The sequence below is a fragment of the Sinocyclocheilus grahami genome, unplaced genomic scaffold, assembly GCF_001515645.1.
Source record: "Sinocyclocheilus grahami isolate Dianchi unplaced genomic scaffold, SAMN03320097.WGS_v1.1 scaffold901.1, whole genome shotgun sequence".
NCBI lineage: Eukaryota > Metazoa > Chordata > Actinopteri > Cypriniformes > Cyprinidae > Sinocyclocheilus > Sinocyclocheilus grahami.
In genome coordinates this window covers 449,967-469,487 of record NW_015506080.1, presented here as the reverse complement: position 1 = coordinate 469,487, position 19,521 = coordinate 449,967, and the positions used below count along the sequence as shown (strand labels likewise).

At 42.2% G+C, this 19,521-nt stretch overlaps 2 protein-coding genes across 4 annotated transcripts in view; both read left to right on the top strand.

The window, feature by feature from the left end:
• Positions 1-7,374, top strand: part of LOC107564013 (SH3 and multiple ankyrin repeat domains protein 1-like) — a 62,899-nt gene extending 55,525 nt beyond the window's left edge. The window contains exons 19-21 of the mRNA XM_016249003.1: positions 6,891-6,899; positions 7,167-7,193; positions 7,293-7,374. Coding sequence (XP_016104489.1) covers positions 6,891-6,899; positions 7,167-7,193; positions 7,293-7,374 — 118 coding nt within the window. The remainder of the gene's footprint in view (positions 1-6,890; positions 6,900-7,166; positions 7,194-7,292) is intronic.
• A 34-nt stretch (positions 7,375-7,408) lies between these two features.
• LOC107563991 (SH3 and multiple ankyrin repeat domains protein 1-like) lies at positions 7,409-16,863 on the top strand. Of its 3 annotated transcripts, none has more exons than XM_016248973.1 (8): positions 7,409-7,533; positions 7,633-7,689; positions 9,516-9,628; positions 9,827-9,923; positions 10,917-14,493; positions 14,855-14,860; positions 14,980-15,882; positions 16,164-16,863. In XM_016248973.1, the coding sequence occupies exons 2-8, from the start codon at positions 7,680-7,682 to the stop codon at positions 16,249-16,251; spliced, it is 4,794 nt and encodes a 1,597-aa protein (XP_016104459.1). In that variant the 5' UTR covers positions 7,409-7,533; positions 7,633-7,679; the 3' UTR covers positions 16,252-16,863. The 3 variants fall into 3 exon arrangements, with proteins under 3 accessions (XP_016104459.1, XP_016104456.1, XP_016104457.1); XM_016248970.1 differs by having other exon boundaries at positions 9,827-9,947; XM_016248971.1 differs by lacking the exon at positions 14,855-14,860 and having other exon boundaries at positions 9,827-9,947.
• The last annotated feature ends 2,658 nt before the right edge of the window (positions 16,864-19,521 follow it).

Below are 19,521 nucleotides of genomic sequence, written 5' to 3'. Positions count from 1 at the left end.
GTATTTCCTCAGCGACCAGCACGGATCAGCTCTAGGCATGACGAAGCGGATATCGTCCTCTTTTGGAAGACCAAACAAAGTAGTTTCGCTCTCACAACGAAGCACACAGCGTCTTCAGGACATGGCACCAGCGGCAACAATACTATAGTGAGAATAAAAGTTACGCCTTCTTTCTTTGTGTGAACATTTGGGCGGCGTTATTCAAATCTTCCCACATAGTGACGTAGATATGTGGGGGCGTGTTAGAACGAGCCGTTTTAGGTAGGTGAGGCTGACTCTTAACTTTTATAAAGAATATCTCTTTGGATTTGAGACTTTAGTCTTTGCAACTTTACAGATCTTCTTTATGCACCAAGAGCTTGTAACACTCCAAAGAGAAAGGAAAAATTTTAATCACATCATATGACCCCTTTAAAAATGTTACTGACCCAAATTTGTTGAAAGGTAATGTCAATAAAATATAATGATCACAAACAATCACAGGATGCCAAATAATTACCTATTGATCAAATTTATTCAGAGCCTGTAAGATGCTTTTATCCATGGCACACAGGCATCATCTTTTTTATTATGAAAATTATATTTTCCATTTAGCTTTTATTAAAGAAAGTTGGCCATAGGTATGTTTAATTTCTTTATCAATTCTACATTTCTGAAATGGTTGTTGAATAGCAAAGTTGTAGAAAGATGTAAGAATCTAAGAAAGTTTCTGCAGTTGTATAGATTCATGTTTTATTGGCCAATAGATCAGTTATTGGATTCTAGATATATACAATATATATTATGCCCAGAGGTGCACATAAGTGGTGCGCATGTACGACAAAAATAAATAATGCACTGTGTAAATATGTTCAGACCGATCATTTGCATATCGACATGGTTGATACACAATCACCGTTTTAGGTTGACTAATTGTAATACTGTATCAGATTTCCATTTGAACTGAAAGCATAAATCTAAGGCTATGTGCTGCCGTTTCAGAGCAAAACACAAAGTTGTGACATTTCATTCACTGACACGCTTCACTCTGCAGCGCTAAAACCAGCAGCACAACCGCCAGGGGCATCGCTAGGCCCTTTTTTAGGGGGGCTTCAGCCTAAAAGTTCTTCTCAGTCCCCCTAAAAATTCTGATTAGCTCTACACAAATTAGTGATCGCATTATTCCCCGTTAAAGCTTTTAAAATTGATGCAAGTTTGGGCTCCTCTACGTCTTTTAGTCTGCGTTATTTAGCGCGAGCGCGATTCGGCGGAGCGTTTAGCCGCCAGCCTCAGAGGACAAGGTGTGTGCGTTTATTGATAGATAAATGATGTAATGATATCTGCATCTGTTCAGTTCTTTGTCATAAATGTAGTTTAATGTGATCCGGGAATAATACAAGACAGTTTCCCATCCACTCATTCAAACGTCTTATCAGAGTAAATGATAGAGACAGAGAAACATCGTTATTTCGTTCAAATAAATATTTACATTTACATTTAGTCATTTAGCAGAAGCTTTTATCCAAAGCGACAAATGAGGACAATAAAAGCAGTCAAAACTAACAAAAGAGCAACAATATATAAGTGCAAATAATAATAAATAATAATGACCCAGCAGCTGATTGCATCATAGACCTATATTTGTTAGCCTTAGAAAAAAGGATTTGCGTTATGTCATTTTTGAGGTGTTTAGAAATGTTAAAGTGACTGATTAATGTGCTGTTATTATTATTATTTTAAAACAAAAAAAAAGGAATGGTTTAATATGGGGCACATAAAACATCATGCCAATCAAGACAATTACTGTAATCTAGGTTTGTCTATATTTTAAATTAATATTAATGAATATGATCTGAATTTTTATAATTATTTAAAATTAAATTATTCAGGGGCTGACTTGATGAGCATGTAGAATCTACTGTATAGGCCTATGTTTCTGCTTATTTTAGTATACAAACAATATATTAATGCCCAGTTTCACAGACAAGGTTTAAGCCTTGTCCCAGACTAAAATGCATGTTTGAGCTCTCTTAACTGAAAGCAACTTTCAACTGACATACCATCTTTCCATCTTAAAGGAGTCATATGATGCGATTTAAATTTTTCCTTTCTCTTTGGAGTGGTACAAGCTCTTGGTGCATAAAGAAGACCTGTAAAGTTGCAAAGACTAAAGTCTCAAATCCAAAGAGATAGTCTTTATAAAAGTTAAGAGTCAACCTAAAACGGCTTGTTCCAACACACCCCCACATGTCTACGTCACAATGTGGGAAGATTTGCATAACGCTGCCCAAATGTTCATGCAAAGAAAGAAGGCATAACTTTTATTCTCGTTGTAGTATTGTTGCCGTCAACGCCATGTCGTGAAGGCACTGTGTGTGTCGTTGTGAAAGTGAAACTACTTTGTTTGGCCTTCCAAAAGAGGACGATATCTGCTTTGTCATGCCTGGAGCTGATCCGTGCTGGTCGCTGAAGAAATACATCAACTTTGCGCTGTGGATAGCCGGATCGGCTTTCACTGTGGACGAAGTGGAGTCCAGCCCGGGGTCATCACATGTGGTTGCCGCAAGCCCGCCGGACGCTCCTTCGTCGAATCCACCGGCCGCCCCGTTCTCAAGCCCTCCTGTCTCTGCTCACTCAAGCCGGCCTCCGCTCACTCTAGGCCGCGGATCACTCTAGGCCTCCGGCCTCCGCTCACTCAAGGCCGCAGTGTGTGACGCTGTTTCGTTGTTAAAGCGAAACTACTTTGTTTGGCCTTCCAAAAGAGTACACGACTAGAAATCAGTGGTTAAGTTGTATTTACAACACTGTTCCAGAACAGTTTAACCCAAATATTCAGATGTGTCCAACACATTTAATGGAGGACTGTTTCCTGATCCTGGAAAAGTAGACTACAATGCCGGCTGTTCTGATTCACAGACTGTAAGTACGTTTTTTATATTTAAAGAATTTGCCAATGACGATTCAAACGCGAGTTTTGAGCAGTGTAGAGTAGCACATGTTGTTTGCCATTTCACCTATCACAAATGCAGACATGGTTTTATGTTTACGCGACGCCACGCGTAAAAAGACATTATAAGTCATTATAATCCGTAATTATGTCCCCACTGGATGCAACAAATGTCTCGTTTATAATGTGTTTTAATGTTTTTGTCTCGTCACTCTGGTCTGACAGGGCATCACAATATGGTAAGGGGCCTAACATTTCCGTCACACGCTTGAGGTATTCGGCCAATCACAACGCTCTGGATAGCTGGTCAATCAGAGCACACCTCGCTTATCAGACTGATGAGCTTTGTAAAAATTGACACGTTTCAGAAAGGCGGGGCATAGAGGAGAAATAATAATGTACAGTATGTGGAAAATAATGTGTTTTTTTAACCTTAAACCGCATAAACACATTTCATTACACAAAATACTCAAAATAATGTTCTTTTTAGCAGCCTCATATGACCCCTTTAATACTATCTTACTATCTTTAATACTATGAAAGATATAACACCAACATGTCAGACTTTTTTTTTAAATAAATAAATAAAAAAGCAGAATCACTGAGTTGGAAAAAGGACCACTGCCTTGTCAGTATTTTGTTGAACCACCTTTTACTTTAATTACAGCCTTTAGTCTGATGGGATATGTCTCTACCAACTCTGCACATCTAGACTTTGCGATATTTGTTCACTATTCTTTGCAGAACTGCTCAAGTTTAGTTAAATTTGATGGTGACTGTTTGTGGACTGCAGTCTTCAAGTCATTCCACAGATTTTCAGTGGTGTTTAAGTCTGGGCTCTGACTAGGCCATGCAAAGAACATTCACCTTTTTCTTCCTTTAACCACTATGTGCTCAGTTTTTTCCTGTGCTTTGGGTCATTGTCATGTTGGAAGGTAAACCTTCTTCCCATTGACAACTTTCTGGCAGATGGCAGCAGATTTTCCTCAAGAATTTGATGGTATTTTGCCCCATCCACTTTTCGTTCTATCCTGACAAGTGCTCCAGTCCCTGCTGCAGAGAAGCACCCAGAACAGGATATTAACACCTCCATGCTTTACTGGAGGAATGCTGTTCATTTTGGTTGGTGAGCTGTATTTGATTTCCACCAGACATATTGTTTGGTGTTGTAAGGTCCACACACTTGGCCCAATGAAGGTATCCAGTGGTGGATGAAGGTTTCTTGCGTGTTCGTTCTTTTCAGCGCGCAGAGTTATTCAATTTAGATTTAACTCAAATCTGACTCCATTTTAGTATGACCTCGAATTTAGGTTGAAAGGCAAATTGGTTGTTTGTCGGTCTCTAATTATTCTGACATTTGATTATTCTAGTTAACTCTTTACTTATATTTACTCGTTCATTAGGAATCTATGTCGCACAAACCACCTCAATGGGAACAGAAGGTAATTTGCATGGAATGACCCTCTACATTAATCAAAGTATCTCTTAACTCTTAGGACCTGTATTATCTTTTAGTCTACTTTTGTAATATTAAGACCATTGTACCACTCACCCTGAGACTATTCAAATGAAACCAAACATGACTGTAAATCTTATTTGCATTCATATAGAACATTATACTATTGACCATTCTGAGTGAATCCAGTGGAGGGAGGAGATGAAAAGGCACTGATGCATATGTGAGAGAGGCGTTTCCTGCACCACCTCTCTGTGGGGTGTCTTGAAGATGCCAGTGTATTGTCTGTTTCTCAGGAGATCAAAGTATCTGAGTTTCTTTTATCCTTACAGTGTTGAGGCCAAATAATTAAATTTTAGTCTCTTCTGCCTCAGAATCTTCAAGGTGTGTTTTGGCAAAATTCAGTCGTGACTGGATGTGGCCTTTCTTGAGGAGTGGCCTTTTTCTTGCAACCCTCCCATACAAGCCACATTTGTGAAGAATTTGTGATTTTTTTCACATGCACACAATGACCGCCCTTTGTCATAAATTCCTGCAGCTGCTTCAGAGTTGCTGTAGGCCTCTTGCTCGCCTCTCTGACCAGTTTCCTCCCGGCTCTTTCATCCAGTTTGAAGAGACGTCCTGATCCAGTGAGGGTCTGTGTTGTACCAAATACCTTCCACTTCTTAATAATAGACTTTCACTGTGCTTCTAGGCATTGATAAAGCCATTGAATTTTTTTTGTATCCATCTCCTGACTTTCTACAACTTTATCCTGGAGATCTTTTGATAGTATAGTCAGTTGTTAATTGTTTGCTTCAGTTGCACTACCAAGGAAATGCTCCAGGAAAGCTCTTTTCATGCTGAGCCAATCAAAATGACCACAGCTGATCACAGTTGAAAGTCAAATGGCTTTGTGTGCCATTAGCTATGTTTCCATCCAAAGATGCAAATTTAACTTATGCGCAAAACTGGAATATCGCAGAAAACATTTGCGAATAAAGCACAGTTTCCATCCAACGAGATAAAGAGAACAAAATTGTCACTTCCTGATAAACTGCCACTAAATATCTGTAAGAAAACTAGGAGAAGCTACTGAATATAATAATTTTCATATGAAATAAATTACTTGCGCTTCAGAGAGAGCAGACGTAACAAAAAATGCGGTCATTGCTTTTAGAGGTGGATGCCTGCTGTTTGGGAATGCAGTCATGTAAGACAGTAATTATACAGAAATACTTTGATGACAGACTTTCCTCAGGCATTTCAGAATGACCAAAACAACATATAGATGCTGGGAAAGAGATCGGTCCGCTGGTTAGTCAATTTATCCCGTCTCATAACGCAAAGTCACATGACTTTTTCAGTGCGCATGGTGGAATTTATTCTGTAAATGTGTTTCCATCGTAGTTTATGCGCATTTTTAGAATTTATGCGCATCTTGGCGTTTCCATCCAAAGTTTTTTTTATGCGATAATCCAAAATGCAAATAAAAATAGGTGGATGGAAACATAGCTACTGAGAAGGTGATTAGCTACACCTGATTGAGTTTACAAGTCATTTTTAGGAGGGGGTGATCCTCAGTGATTCTGTTTTTTATTATTATTATTAATTTTTTTCTGACATGTTAGTGTTATATCTTTCACTTGGATGTTATAAGTTGGACTGAGTAAATACAGCTGGATAAAACAAAAACTGTGTCTGTCTCCATTTCAGGCTGCAAAGCAACATAAAATAATGTGATTATTTTAAAGAGGGGTGATTCTTTTCTATACCCACTGTATAAAAGGCAAAGTGGGATTTTTTTTTTTTTTTTTACATGTTGGCCAAGTGGTGCCTTCCTGTCAAAGTGGGTTTTTTTTGTCCAGGATAAACTACTGTGTAGAACAGACTTAATGCCAGAAGTCTGGAGACTATAGGCCACAAGAGTAATGCATGTCTGCTGTTACATTTAATGCTGATTAAGCTAATACTCCATTATGATAACTTGATCAGAGTACTTTTAATGTGTTACTGTTGTATCTTCTCAGTGTACTGAAGGTGTCTCAGGTGTTTAATGTGTGCATTAATGTATTATGTTATGTGAGTGAAGAACTCTCACCTTTTCAGATGTACTCGCCTGTCCACCTGGTGCAGTGTCCCACCTCACTGGCTGCCATGCTCTAAAGATAGCCGAGGTTTCTCTAGCATGAATGTCTTGCTGCACTGGTACCTTATAAAACAGGCAGCAGCACGTAAATGTAAAAAGATAGACAGAAAGGACTCTAGGAATACAAAAAGGCAGATGATTATTTTTAACAGGCAAGCAGATTCTCTTCTCTAATTCCCCTAGAATCCCACAGCTTAATTTGCATACAGAAACACCTACACAAACATACACAATCCCTACACACTCACTTTTTTTTCAATTTTATTATCCTTTCCTGCACACTTGTCGCACGGGTTGTTTTTTAGTTGATTGATTGAAACCCTAACTAACCTGTCTTATAACCTCCCTAATCTTTGTCTGTCCTTGCATTTCAAACACAGTGGACAGAGGTAAGAGACACTTCAGTTTCACTTTAAGTGTTTTGCTAAGGTTGCGTGTGATTAGGATTGTGAGTGCATTTTGTGTGCATCCTGGAAATTAGTGTTTTTTTCTGTTTGTTTGTTTGTTCTAAGTCCTTGACCGAAATAAAAAAGTGTTTAATCTCTTGCTACTTGTTAGTTGATGGAAATGTGATTACAGCATTAACAGCTCATACAGTATTACTACAGGCTGATGGTGTTCCACCTTACATTGACTCTCTGTTTGCTTGATCACAGCCTCTGCCCCATGGAAAAAAAAATCAGGTAAAGCACTTTGTCCACTCTTTCTGTCTTGTATGAGACACTTGACCTAATGGGTCTGCAAATATTTCTTATGGGATTAAACCTGTCCATCTGTTACAGAGTTCGAGTCTTCACAAGCTACAGAGAAGAAGAGGACAGTTTATCAGATGGCTTGTTTGTTTGTTCTAAGTCCTTGACCTAAATAAAAAAGTGTTTAATCTCTTGCTACTTGTTAGTTGATGGAAATGTGATTACAGCATTAACAGCTCATACAGTATTACTACAGGCTGATGGTGTTCCACCTTACATTGACTCTCTGTTTGCTTGATCACAGCCTCTGCCCCATGGAAAAAAAAATCAGGTAAAGCACTTTGTCCACTCTTTCTGTCTTGTATGAGACACTTGACCTAATGGGTCTGCAAATATTTCTTATGGGATTAAACCTGTCCATCTGTTACAGAGTTCGAGTCTTCACAAGCTACAGAGAAGAAGAGGACAGTTTATCAGATGGCTTTGAGTAAGAGAGTCATTGGTTTTATACAGAGGGACTGTCATCTAGTCAAGCGTAAAGTTAAGAAATCAATGGATAGTTCACCCAAAAATTAATATTTTGTCATCAGTTATTCACTGTTATGTCATTGTATGACTGAGCACCAAAGAGATATTTAGCAGAATGTCTGAGCCACTCTATTTCATACAGTGAAAATGGTTAGAGAAAAAACAACGACAACAACAAAAGCATCATAAAAATAGTCCTACTCCAAGTATTATGAACCACATTCCAAGTAATTTGAAGCCATATGGTAGTTTTGTGTAAGGTATAGTATAGGCTAGGGGTGTCCCCGACTAAGGATTTTCATGGTCGAATCGGAATTTTCGAATCTTGCCGATATTCGACTGATAGTCGAATCATATGCTTTGGGGGCGGGGCAAAATACATTACCAAGAGTCAAGTCAGACATTTGACAGACGCCTCGCAGATACAAACGGGGTAAATAATGTTTTATGTTTTGATTAAAAGGTAGTTAACATTAAACGTCAGCGAACTCTAAGAATTCACAAAAATTTTTAGAATAGTGCTCTCATTATAACGTTATGTAATATGACAGTAGTTATTAATGTTCTGCATTTCTGTTTTGAGCTGTGCATGCTGAAGATGACCAGAATGAAGCATTTGAAAGCAGGGTTTTAATCAATGGGGTTTAACTCATCATTTATCTCATATAGAATACGCTTCATTATTTATACAACATAACGTTAATATTACGACTTATAGACTATCTGCACAAAATGCCCCGAATGCACATGAACGTGTCTGCGCGGCTCTGAATGATTTCCTTTTGTGGACGCGTTCATCACGCAACAACGTGCAGAAACAAAGCAACTAAACTCTAAAAATTCACAGCGTTTTATTATAATAGTGTTCTCATTATAATTGTTATGTATATGACAGTCCCAGTCATAGTTATTAATATTCTGCATTGTTATTTGTCCTGCTCGCGCTGCGCTCTGAAGAGATAATCACCGTAGTACTATAATGAAGCGCTTTACTGCAGCGCAACTCAACAAAATGCATTTTATACGAGATAAATAATATATACACAATATATATAAACCGGCTGAAATTTTTTGAAATCACTTGTACCCTACCTGATCGAAAAAATCCAGTCTTTCACTCTGCCTGTGTCAATTTGAGTCTTGTTAAAGTTTTAAATCCCTGCCGCCAAAATGCTCCTCTGTCGGTCACGGATTATGGAAAGTGAAACTTAAATCTATAGGGGTGGTTGGATTTATTCACGCACGTTAACATATTTATTTGAGGCTTCTTTCTTTTCAGATTCTTATTTACAGCATTATTTTAATAGGCTGTATATTAACTTATTGGGAGAAAACCAGTAGTTCTATGTGAAATCAGACATTTGGGCACCCCCCTATAGCCAAAATGGCATGATCATAACACCCCGCGAAAATTCGACTGTGAGATTGGTAGTCGAATCAGGCTCCTCCTATCGAAGTATCGAATCTTCGCCTATTCGGGGTCACCCCTAGTATAGGCTGAAATTTATTTTATTATTCATTGAAAATCATGCTTGACAGGCATTTACTTTCATTGTATGGTAAAGAGCAGCTTTGTTATTCTGCTATAAATAAATCCCTTTTTGTTCCATGAAAGAAAGAATGGGTTTCAAAGACACATGGGTGAGCAATGATGACAGAGTTATTATTTGTTGGGTAAACATCTCCTTTAAATCAATTCAAGCTGAGAATAAATAGTTAGTAAATTATTATTTATTATAAATTATAATTTATTTATTTCCTTCTCTCTCTTTTATTCGATGTCAGATAAACTGGATGAGATTTTAGCAGCAGCACAGCAGACTATCAGTACCAATGAGGCCCCAGGGCCCCGGGTTCAGGGGATAAAAAGAGAACGGGGCAGAGGCTTTTATAATGAGGTGTGTTTGTGTATGAGACCATTGAAGCCGTAATTAAAGATCACTAAGAAAACTGATGTTTATGAAATGAGATTTATTAGATGGTGCTCTGGATTTACTGAGCTATATTTTTTTGCAGAAATTGTTTAGCAAATTGGATTATTTAAAAAACTGGTGCATAATGTTTATAATGTTCTTTCTCTCCATGTATTTTTGCAGCCAAATTTTGACCAAGCAGGAATGGGGATGACATCATCTGGGACAGGGTTAGGATACGACCGTGGTCAATTTATGTCTGGCCATGGCCCCCCCCATGGTATGCTGCGACAGAAGTCCATCGGTGAGGCTGTCTGTTAGTCCATCTGTCTGTCTGCCCACATGTCTGTCTAACCATACTGCTGTACGTCTATGGCACGTGCATTTAGTGCACTCAAAAGAGTGCAGCTGTGGATTTGCTTTAATGCTTATCTGTAATTCTTTATTGCTCTAGAATAGAGACTGTACATTTCAGTTTGTTGAAACAGTCCATAAAAATCTTGTCAGGGGTTTGACTGGGTTACTGGAGAGACCAATTGCCGTAACAAATGTGAATGAGATTTATTTCTTCTGGTGCTCAGCATCAGTGTTCATTCTTGGTTGGACTATAAAATGTACAGCCCATTTATAACCCCCAAGATTATTAGCACACTATCTGTATGATTAGAAATGTTTTCTGTGCCATGCTTTAAATATGTAAACTGGCAATGTCAACATGTGCTTAAATGTTCAATATTAAAATGTTCACTTTCTTGGGTTGCACAATTGGTTAACTTTATTTACATTAAAAAAAAAAACATCATTTGTTTATTTTGCATGCCATGAGATGTAGCTAATGTGTATTTGTGTCACTTCTTCTGTTATCATGATGACTTTATGTGTGAATTGCATTTGTCCTTGTATAACACACTGTAACTAAAAGTGGTCTTCACTGACACAAAACAGCATTGCTGAAGTAGAGAGGTGAATGGCTTGTACATGTTACTGCTGGGAGATTGCCCAGTTATGGTAAAAACAGACAAGCAGACAGACAGACATACTACAAGATGGTCTCATTTCTATATCCCATTTTATTGCCCTATGCTCATTTTTTAGGAAATAAAGATTTTTTCATCTCTTTCTCTTTTCTCATATACAGCTGATGTACAGCCTCTTTCTCTCTCAAACATATTTTTCTTTTGTCTTTGTAACACTCTTTTCTATTCATACCTCCTTCATTTATTTCCTTGAAAATGTATTTCATCTCTCCCTTTTTGGTTTTCTTTTTCTGCAGGGGTTCCAGAGGAGGAGAAGCAGTTCCTTCATCCTCCAGCCATGAAGTTTGCCCGCAGTCTTTCAGTACCTGGCCCAGATGACATCCCTCCTCCCCCTACTACAGCTCCCCCTGAGCCCCCGTTCTCCTCAGCTCCCGCTCTTGGCTTTAGGGGCAAGACATCCCAGCAGCCGTCTGTTTCTGTGTCCCAATCCACTTCCTCTTCTGCACATTTTCAGCTCTACTCGCAGTCAGTGCATGTCACTCATGGACCCAGAGATAGGTCCCCTGGACCACCTGCAGGGTCCGGAACCGGGGACCTCCCTTACTCCCATGCTCAATCCCACCCCTCTGTGCCAAGCAGGACTGCCTCCAAGAAGGTGATTGGGTACACAGGGGACCTTGCAGGGGCTGGAGGAGCACCAGGAGCCAAGGCTGCAGCATTGAGAAGGGGCTACAGCAATGCAGTCCCATCCACTAGTGTCGCTACTGTTATTCCCCAACAGCAGCAGACTACTCAGAGCCAACCTTCCAGGATGGACCGCAGTGTGATAGGGGCAGGAGCAGGGGTAGGTGGTGTGCCGAAAGGTGGTGCCCGGAGAGGGAAGGGGCCCTTGGTGAAGCAGTCAAAGATAGAGGATTTGCGTCAGGGCCAGGGCACACTGGAAGGGAAGGGGTCAGTGGAGAAAAGCTCTATTCCTATCCCAACCATCATCGTTAAAGCCCCTTCCACCAGCAGCAGTGGTCGCAGTAGCCAAGGCAGCAGCATGGAGGCTGAACCGCCTCCTCCAGGAATGAGTGACAGTTCTAACCCCCAACCTGTTGTTCCCCCACCTGCACCCACCGTTCCACCGCCAGCCCCTCCATCTAGACCTGCTCCACCACCCCCATCACAGCCATCACTTCGTACTCAAGAGAGTTTGGACTTTACCAGCCAGTTTGGTGCTGCCATAGTAGGGGCAGCTCGCAGGGATCGAGAACGATTCCATGAAGCACGACGGAAGAGTGCCTCCTTTTTTCTTTCTGCTGAGGAAGAGTTGGGTGGAGCAGGAGAAGTGGGAGGACGGACCCAGACTTCCCAACAGCAGCTGAGTTCCCAGCCTTCACCACGCCTGCGACCATCCAAATCTATAGATGAAGGCATGTTCTCAGGTGATACTTTTATCCACCACACACGCAGTATGCCTCCTGCCTTTGGCCTGCCTGAGTACTCCTCACCTGCTCCTCCTGGGGATTACCAGCCTAAGTCTGTACCTGCTGACTTCTATGGGGCGGGAGGCCGACAACAGCAGCAGCAGCAGCAGCAGCAAGCCTCCACCACAACTTTCATTCACCCATTAACGGGGAAAGTTCTGGACCCTTCATCCCCACTAGGCTTGGCATTGGCTGCACGGGAACGTGCCTTGAAAGATGATGGTCGCATACGCAGGGAGAGGACCACTGAACATAATTTTAGCCGTCAGTTGTCCAGCATTGGGGCCTTTCCCTCATCCACTGCACAACCAACGTCGCACATCTCCTACTCAATGGCCTCGTCTTCCTCTGCAACCTCCTCTGCTGCTCAGTCCTCAAGCTCCTCCTCGTACCTGGTTACATCCTCATCGCTAGCTGCCACCACCACATCCACTCGGCCTCCATCTCCCAGGATCCTGCGTGGAGCAGGAAGCAGCTGGAGTGAGGAAGCAGGGAGTGGAGAGCGTGCAGATAGGGAGGCTGCTGGCACCTCTGCTCCCAGAGAAGGCCTAAGGGTTCGTTTCTCTGAGGATAAAACTGTCCACACGCACCACTATCAGTCTCAGCACTATCAGCCCACCTACAAAGAACGTGAACGAGAGCGTCAGAGAGAGAGGTCACGAGAAAGAGAGAGGGAAAGAGAGATAGAAAAAGCTCACACCCAGTTACAGCAGCAGTCCACACAACAAATGACCCAGCAGCCTCGACGCCCCTCGGTCTTGAGGATGGAGAGTGAGGCTGGGGCATATATCCTTTCCTTGACCCCACCTTCTCCACCTCCAACAACAGCCCCTACACGTCCTTCAGCAGGAGCTGCAGGTGAAGGTGAAAGTGGCACAGGTCTGATGGTTCTCCCTCCCCCAGCTCCCTCAATAGATGCAGATGATGAGTTTGTGTTTGCTGATCCACTCCCTCCACCTCTGGAGTTTGCCAATAGTTTTGATCGTGGTTTGGGTTATTCTGCAATGTTGTCTCACAATGTGACAGCGCGCCAGCAGCTTCATCCTACACCACCACCTCCCCCACCACCTCCTCCCCCTCCAAAAGACTCCTTTATGACTGGGTTCCCACCTCACACACCCCTGCCCTCACCGCAGGCAGGTGATTCCACAACATCCAGCCTTACTTCCTATGACAGTGAGGTTGCCAACCTCACCCAGTCAGCCCCGTCTCCCTCTTCATCTTTCCCCAACCCATTACCGCCTCCCTCCCCCTCCACCTTGCAGCCCTCTGGGCCACCTCCACCTCCTTCTGTATCACCTCCGCCACCACCCACCTCCTACCATAGACCGTTTGGCCTATCTCAGTCACAGCACTTATATAATAGTACAAATTCAGCTGGACGCTCCTCTTCTCCCACACCACCTCCTCTCTCTATTCCAGCGCCACCTGCCTACCGGGGCCCTCTAGCAGCAACATCCACCCCAGCAACTTCTGTATCTCTCAGAGGCGCCTCAACTGTGACCGCAAGCTGTTCCAAAACTGCTTCTACAACTGTAATCTCTTCTACTACTGCTGCTGCTGCTGTTGTCACACCACATACACGCTTAGCAACCGTCTCCACAGTAGCTACAGGGGGTAGCAGGCGGCCCAGTGCAGAGCATCATCCACCACCCAGTGCCGCTGCAGCTAAGAGTGGCGAGTCCCAGGAGACAGTGGTGGATTCTGGGATTGAGGAGCTGGACAGCCGAAGCAGCAGCGACCATCACTTAGACAACATCCTTGCACTCAGTGGTAGTGGGGTCAGAGAAAGTTTGGAGAGAGCAGGGATGGGTAGCATAGGTGGAGTTGGAGAGAGAGGTAGGGCAACAGAGGCCGACAGAGCAAGTGGGACAGAATTTCTAGAGTCTTACATGAGCTACCTTGATGGACAGACTTTTGAAATGCATAATGCCAAAGCCGCAAGCACTGCATCAACCTACCCAAAAACACAGAGGTACAGAGAAGGGATCCGGGCTGGAGATCTTCGACACCAAACCAGCACGGCACCCCCTGCATACCACCGTCGTAGGGAGGAGGAAGAGGAGGAGGATGAGGCAGAAGAGGAAGAGGAGGAGGATAGCAATGCCCGTGATGGCTATGGAATGAGGGAAGGGCCAGGGATTGCTCGCTCCTCTGTAATGTACTTTGACCGGCCCCGCACTCCAGAGATAAAACCGCTGTGGGGTGATGGGTCGGCCGGAGCAGCGCAGTGTATAGGGGAGGGAGGGGTCCAGACTGGGGGGACATATGTGGAGGCACGTAAACTACATCCTCCCATGTCCGGTATGAAGGCAAGCATCATCAATGAACTAAGCACCAAATTACACCAGAGGAGCAAAGGAATAGAGAACTGGGGGGCTCAAAGATCACTGAGCAGACATAGGTATTTGTGTGTTATCAGTATAGGTACAGTATATGTGCATGACTGTGTGTTAATGTCTGCATGGTGGCCTTGAAAGGAGGCATGTGGCATGAGAATCTCTAAGCTGCATGAGCATTGTGTGATTTGGTATGCCATGAGTCATAATCAAATTATGAGCCATTCAGTTAAAGAACTCCTGTGATATTCAGATTAACATAGTGTGTGAAAATAGTTTTGTAACTGCCATTTTATTATCAGTGTCTCAAACACCAATGAACTCTGTGTGTGTATTGTGTAACTGTGTCTGTTTAAACTGTTCCTCTCTTTTGTGATTTCTGCTTTTTATTGCACTGTCCATGTACGTCTGTCTGTCCCTCATCAGACACAGGTAACTGCTGCACTATACTGCTCTATCATTCTCTTTACTGTCAAACTCCCCCCCTTTCTCTCTTTTTGTCCTCTCCTATTCTTTTGCCTTAATTTGTGTTGCATTTTCTCTCATTTCAGGTTTTCAGAGGACTCCACAGGTGCACTGAGTCCACCCTCTGTCCGCTCTAGCTCCCCATCTCCTATTCAGCTCTCTCAGCCTGCCTTGTCTCCCTCCCCCACCCCTTCTTCCCAGCCGCTCTACCCAAATTGGGCTCGATCTCCTTCCCCTCAGCCCCCTGCTGCCTCATCCCAGCCTCCTCCCCGATCCCACTCACCTGTTTCTCCTTCTTCATATTCGCCATACCCAACCTCACCCAAACACCGGCCCGTTTACCGCACCAAAGCCCTAGAGTTTCAGTTTATCCCCAGCCGAGAGTCACGTAAGGCAGAGTCACATCATGCTCAGCGCAGACGAGCACCCAGCCCATTAATTTCTCCTTCTGACCGCCCAAAGCTTGGCCCTCCCCGCCCCTCTTCCCTTCCCATTCTCCCCACCACGCCCCTCTATAGCAGCTTGTATGACCTCCGTGGTTCTATTACTCCACCATCACCTGCCAATCCTCTTGGGGACCCCTACTTCTCCCCCTCTCCCCCTCTCTTTGCCCCCTCCGGGGCTCCACCTCCTCCAAATTCCTCTCTGGTGGTCTCTCGCTCCTTGTCCCCAACCCACTTCCTGTCAAGGACATCATCCCCACCACTCCACCCCATTCCTCCACCCACTTGCCTGAGTTATCCACACCTCCCTCCTCCTTCACCCACCAAACCCTTCGCCTCCAAACCACTCCCATACTGGACCAAGTACGACGTTGCAGATTGGCTGGGCTACCTGAACCTGGGTGAGCACAGGGAGCGTTTCCTAGACAACGAGATTGATGGCACGCACCTGCCCTCTCTAACCAAGGACGACTACCTGGACTTGGGTGTAACCAGAGTTGGACATCGCATGAACATTGAGAGAGCGCTCAGGAGAGTGATGGACAGGTGAGGGGAGAGATAGAAGGGGAGGCAGAGAGACGCAAGGGAGGACAGCGATGGAGAGGGATTAGGGTGAGAAAGGGGTAATGCATGAACAAAAAAAGCTAGTATAGATGAGGTAAAACATTGATATGCTATTGATCGCTAACTTCTGGGAACATTTGGAGTGGACCGCTGCATGAGGTCCAGGATGGCATGGGACAAGAAAAGGAGAACAGAAAGGGGGATGCGGGCAAACAAGAGAAAAAATATTTCCTTATACTTTCCACCTTCCCCCCTATCGTCAGGCTGTCTTCTAGCACTTTCCCCATTTCTGCCCTCTCCTCCCGAGATGAACGGACAGACAGAAGGAGAGATGAGGCCAACCGGAGTTGAGAGGACAAGAAAGATGAGGTGACAACTGCTGCCATCAGAGATTATTCCCTGAATTAAGAAAAACGCAAGAAGAGATGATTTCAACATCAAACTGCCGACTCGCAGATGGAGAGATACAGGAGAAACAGAGAGCATTGAAGGCCTGTCGACCTGTGAACATAGCTGCGCTTACATGTGTTTCAGTCAACGAAAACATGAACATGAACATTCACATCCGTACATATCAACATTTAAACAGAACACACTTAGTTTGAGCTTGCAGGCACTCACAAGGTAATCAAAATGGAAATAAATGAATCAAATAGTGGAATCTAACTATACCAGAATACCCAAGATCAGCAAGAGAAGGTAACATACTACATACCTGAGCCAAATAATTTAAGTAAAACAATCAAAATGCTCTTTAGCTTTCCCGTTTTTCTGTAGTTCTGTAGGAAGAGATAGGGAGAAAGAGAGATATTGAAACCTCCTTTGCTATCTTTCTCTTTTTCTCAGATTTGAGCTGAGTCTGTATTACCGGCAAATATTTACTAACTGTCTAATTTTTAGAGTATGTTCAATAGAGACCAATGCAGGGAGGTCAAGTAATGATAAACCTCCTGTCTGGCATGACTAGGGAAACCCTTAAAAAAAAAGGTCAGTTTAACTTACACTTTTTTGGTAAGACTGTGTTTATGCTTGGGTTCCTGTTGTTTGTGTGTGAGTGTGTGTGTGTGTGTGTGCGCATACTTGATAATGTGAAAGGTTATCACTAGAGGCATGACAGTGATTTGTTATGTGTTTTACCTCACCAATGGAGGGATTCTATTTTGCAGAAGCCAGATTGGGGCTTGTGCTTATCTTGTATTTCACTAGAACTTCTTTACCTTCTCATGTCTTATAATGAAATAATATATACATAAATATATATATCTAACTGTCTAATTTTTAGAGTATGTTCAATAGAGACCAATGCAGGGAGGTCAAGTAATGATAAACCTCCTGTCTGGCATGACTAGGGAAACCCTTAAAAAAAAGGTCAGTTTAACTTACACTTTTTTGGTAAGACTGTGTTTATGCTTGGGTTCCTGTTGTTTGTGTGTGAGTGTGTGTGTGTGTGTGTGTGCGCATACTTGATAATGTGAAAGGTTATCACTAGAGGCATGACAGTGATTTGTTATGTGTTTTACCTCACCAATGGAGGGATTCTATTTTGCAGAAGCCAGATTGGGGCTTGTGCTTATCTTGTATTTCACTAGAACTTCTTTACCTTCTCATGTCTTATAATGAAATAATATATATACATAAATATATATATATATACAGACTGGTCACTGTATTACAAACCCGTAGCAAAAATAAGTGCCCAGACCAACATAACAGACTCAGAAGCGCTCTACCATTTACACACATGCACTCAGTACATTCTCAGCCTACTGATAGCAACATACACAAACGTACAACAACACCTGTTGATGACGATACACTCATCTCTTTTATTTATATAACACATAATGGGACACAGTGAAATATCTATGTATGGATACAAGATGAAGATAATGTTATAACGCAAAAACAATATTTTAAAGAAAGAAGATGATACAATATTGTAAAAACAAAAGTATATATATATATATATACTGAAAATGTATCAACATTTTTACCACAGACTCTCAAAATATAGAGGTGACAATGACTTCAACGAACCTATCAACAATATCAAGCCTCCATTTTAAAAGAGGAGACAACATGGAGAAGAGGGAGAGGGAAAACCAAACTGCCTGTATTTCTTTCCAAGTCACTCTCCCTCTCTCCTTCCAAAAAAACTCTTTCTATGGAGGCGAGGCAAGACGAACATGCACTCTGACATGGGTGAGGGATATGTGCTAATATCTGTTTTAATACAATGATTGTTCCTATAACAATTTTTAAACTCTAAGTGGGTCTGGAATTCTGTTGTTGATTTAACAAGAGGTAATGTTATTTATTGCAGTCACTGTTCTCATCGTCCTTGCTGTTATTGCTATAAGCTGCAGTGTTTCTTGTTTGTTTCTGAGCGCAAACGCTGAACAGGTGTTTATGCTTGACATTTTTTTTATTTGTGATCACATGCAACGTTTTTAGATCTTTGGTACCTCTAGAACTTAAATTAGAGACAAGACACTCATATCTTACAATGTCCCTCACCCTCCTGCTTTTCCCTTCCAACACAAAATGATTGTCATCACTTTGTATGCAAGGACTATCAAGAAGTTTATTTTCTGTGGCAGTAAATATACCCTTTACATTCATATTCCATTACACAAACTTATAAGTATATCTAGTGACCTCCAGCCCTCATCTCCCACATTACACATAGTTGCTCAATCAATTAAAAGGGCTCCTCGTCATCACATTACGCCTTTCATGAGCTATTCCTCCTCTTTTCTCTTCCTTTCATCTGCTGTCACCTTGAGTCCAAACCATCAACGCCTTCACCTTTATGTTATCTTCCTGTCTATGTCTCTATCAAGACCATTCTCCCCTTCATATCCCTCTGCCATCTTGTATCTGTTTGTCTTCTCAGAATGAGTGTGGGATTTATACATCATTCATCAGTGCTCGCTTTACCTTAATCACCCATATTGGACAAAAAGATTGAAGAACTTATTGTATTTTTGATGTTTAAGACTGGTAAGTATAGCGATGTTGATAACAGTAAGGACAATGAAAGAAATTATCATTCTGAGATAGAAAAAAAGGATTCCAAGTTTTAAAGAATCTCTGTCTTCCAAAATGTTTAACATGAGTTTAACGTGTAATCAAATCATGCTTTCTACACATCCTGTGTTTCCTGTTGTCTCATCTTTCCACAGTCAAATTCATCAAACCAATTTGCTTCAATAGCAGCTGGTGTTGTACCCTGATGAATGGTAAATATTCTCACTTTCCAATATTGTCCACTAGGTGGAGTAAAAGTCACAGTTCTCACATCTCTGACAGTTTCAGCCAAGTGTCTGAATGAAGGATTGAACCATGGCAAAAAAAAAAAGGGGTTTCTGGTTGGGAAAAGGAAATATTTAAGTCTTTGTTCAGTCCTCAAACTCTGCAGCTTAGATTGTCAATATTACAGCTTCTAATAATAGAACAGTATTCAGACATGCTTTCATGCTGCAGAGATATGCATAATCATGCTGAGGATACATGCACATTGAAGATCACATGGCCATTAAAGGGTCTGGGCAGTGTGACCTATAGGATGAGGTGATGGATCACACACAGGGGCAACTGATGCCGTAGCTGTACAGGGTG

Bases quoted from the DNA above. Each gene is read 5' to 3' on its own strand.
- LOC107563991 (XM_016248970.1), top strand. The intron at 9,629-9,826 runs GTGTGTTTGTGT...GTATTTTTGCAG, and splicing joins GCAGAGGCTTTTATAATGAG to CCAAATTTTGACCAAGCAGG. The intron at 9,948-10,916 runs GTGAGGCTGTCT...CTTTTTCTGCAG, and splicing joins GCTGCGACAGAAGTCCATCG to GGGTTCCAGAGGAGGAGAAG.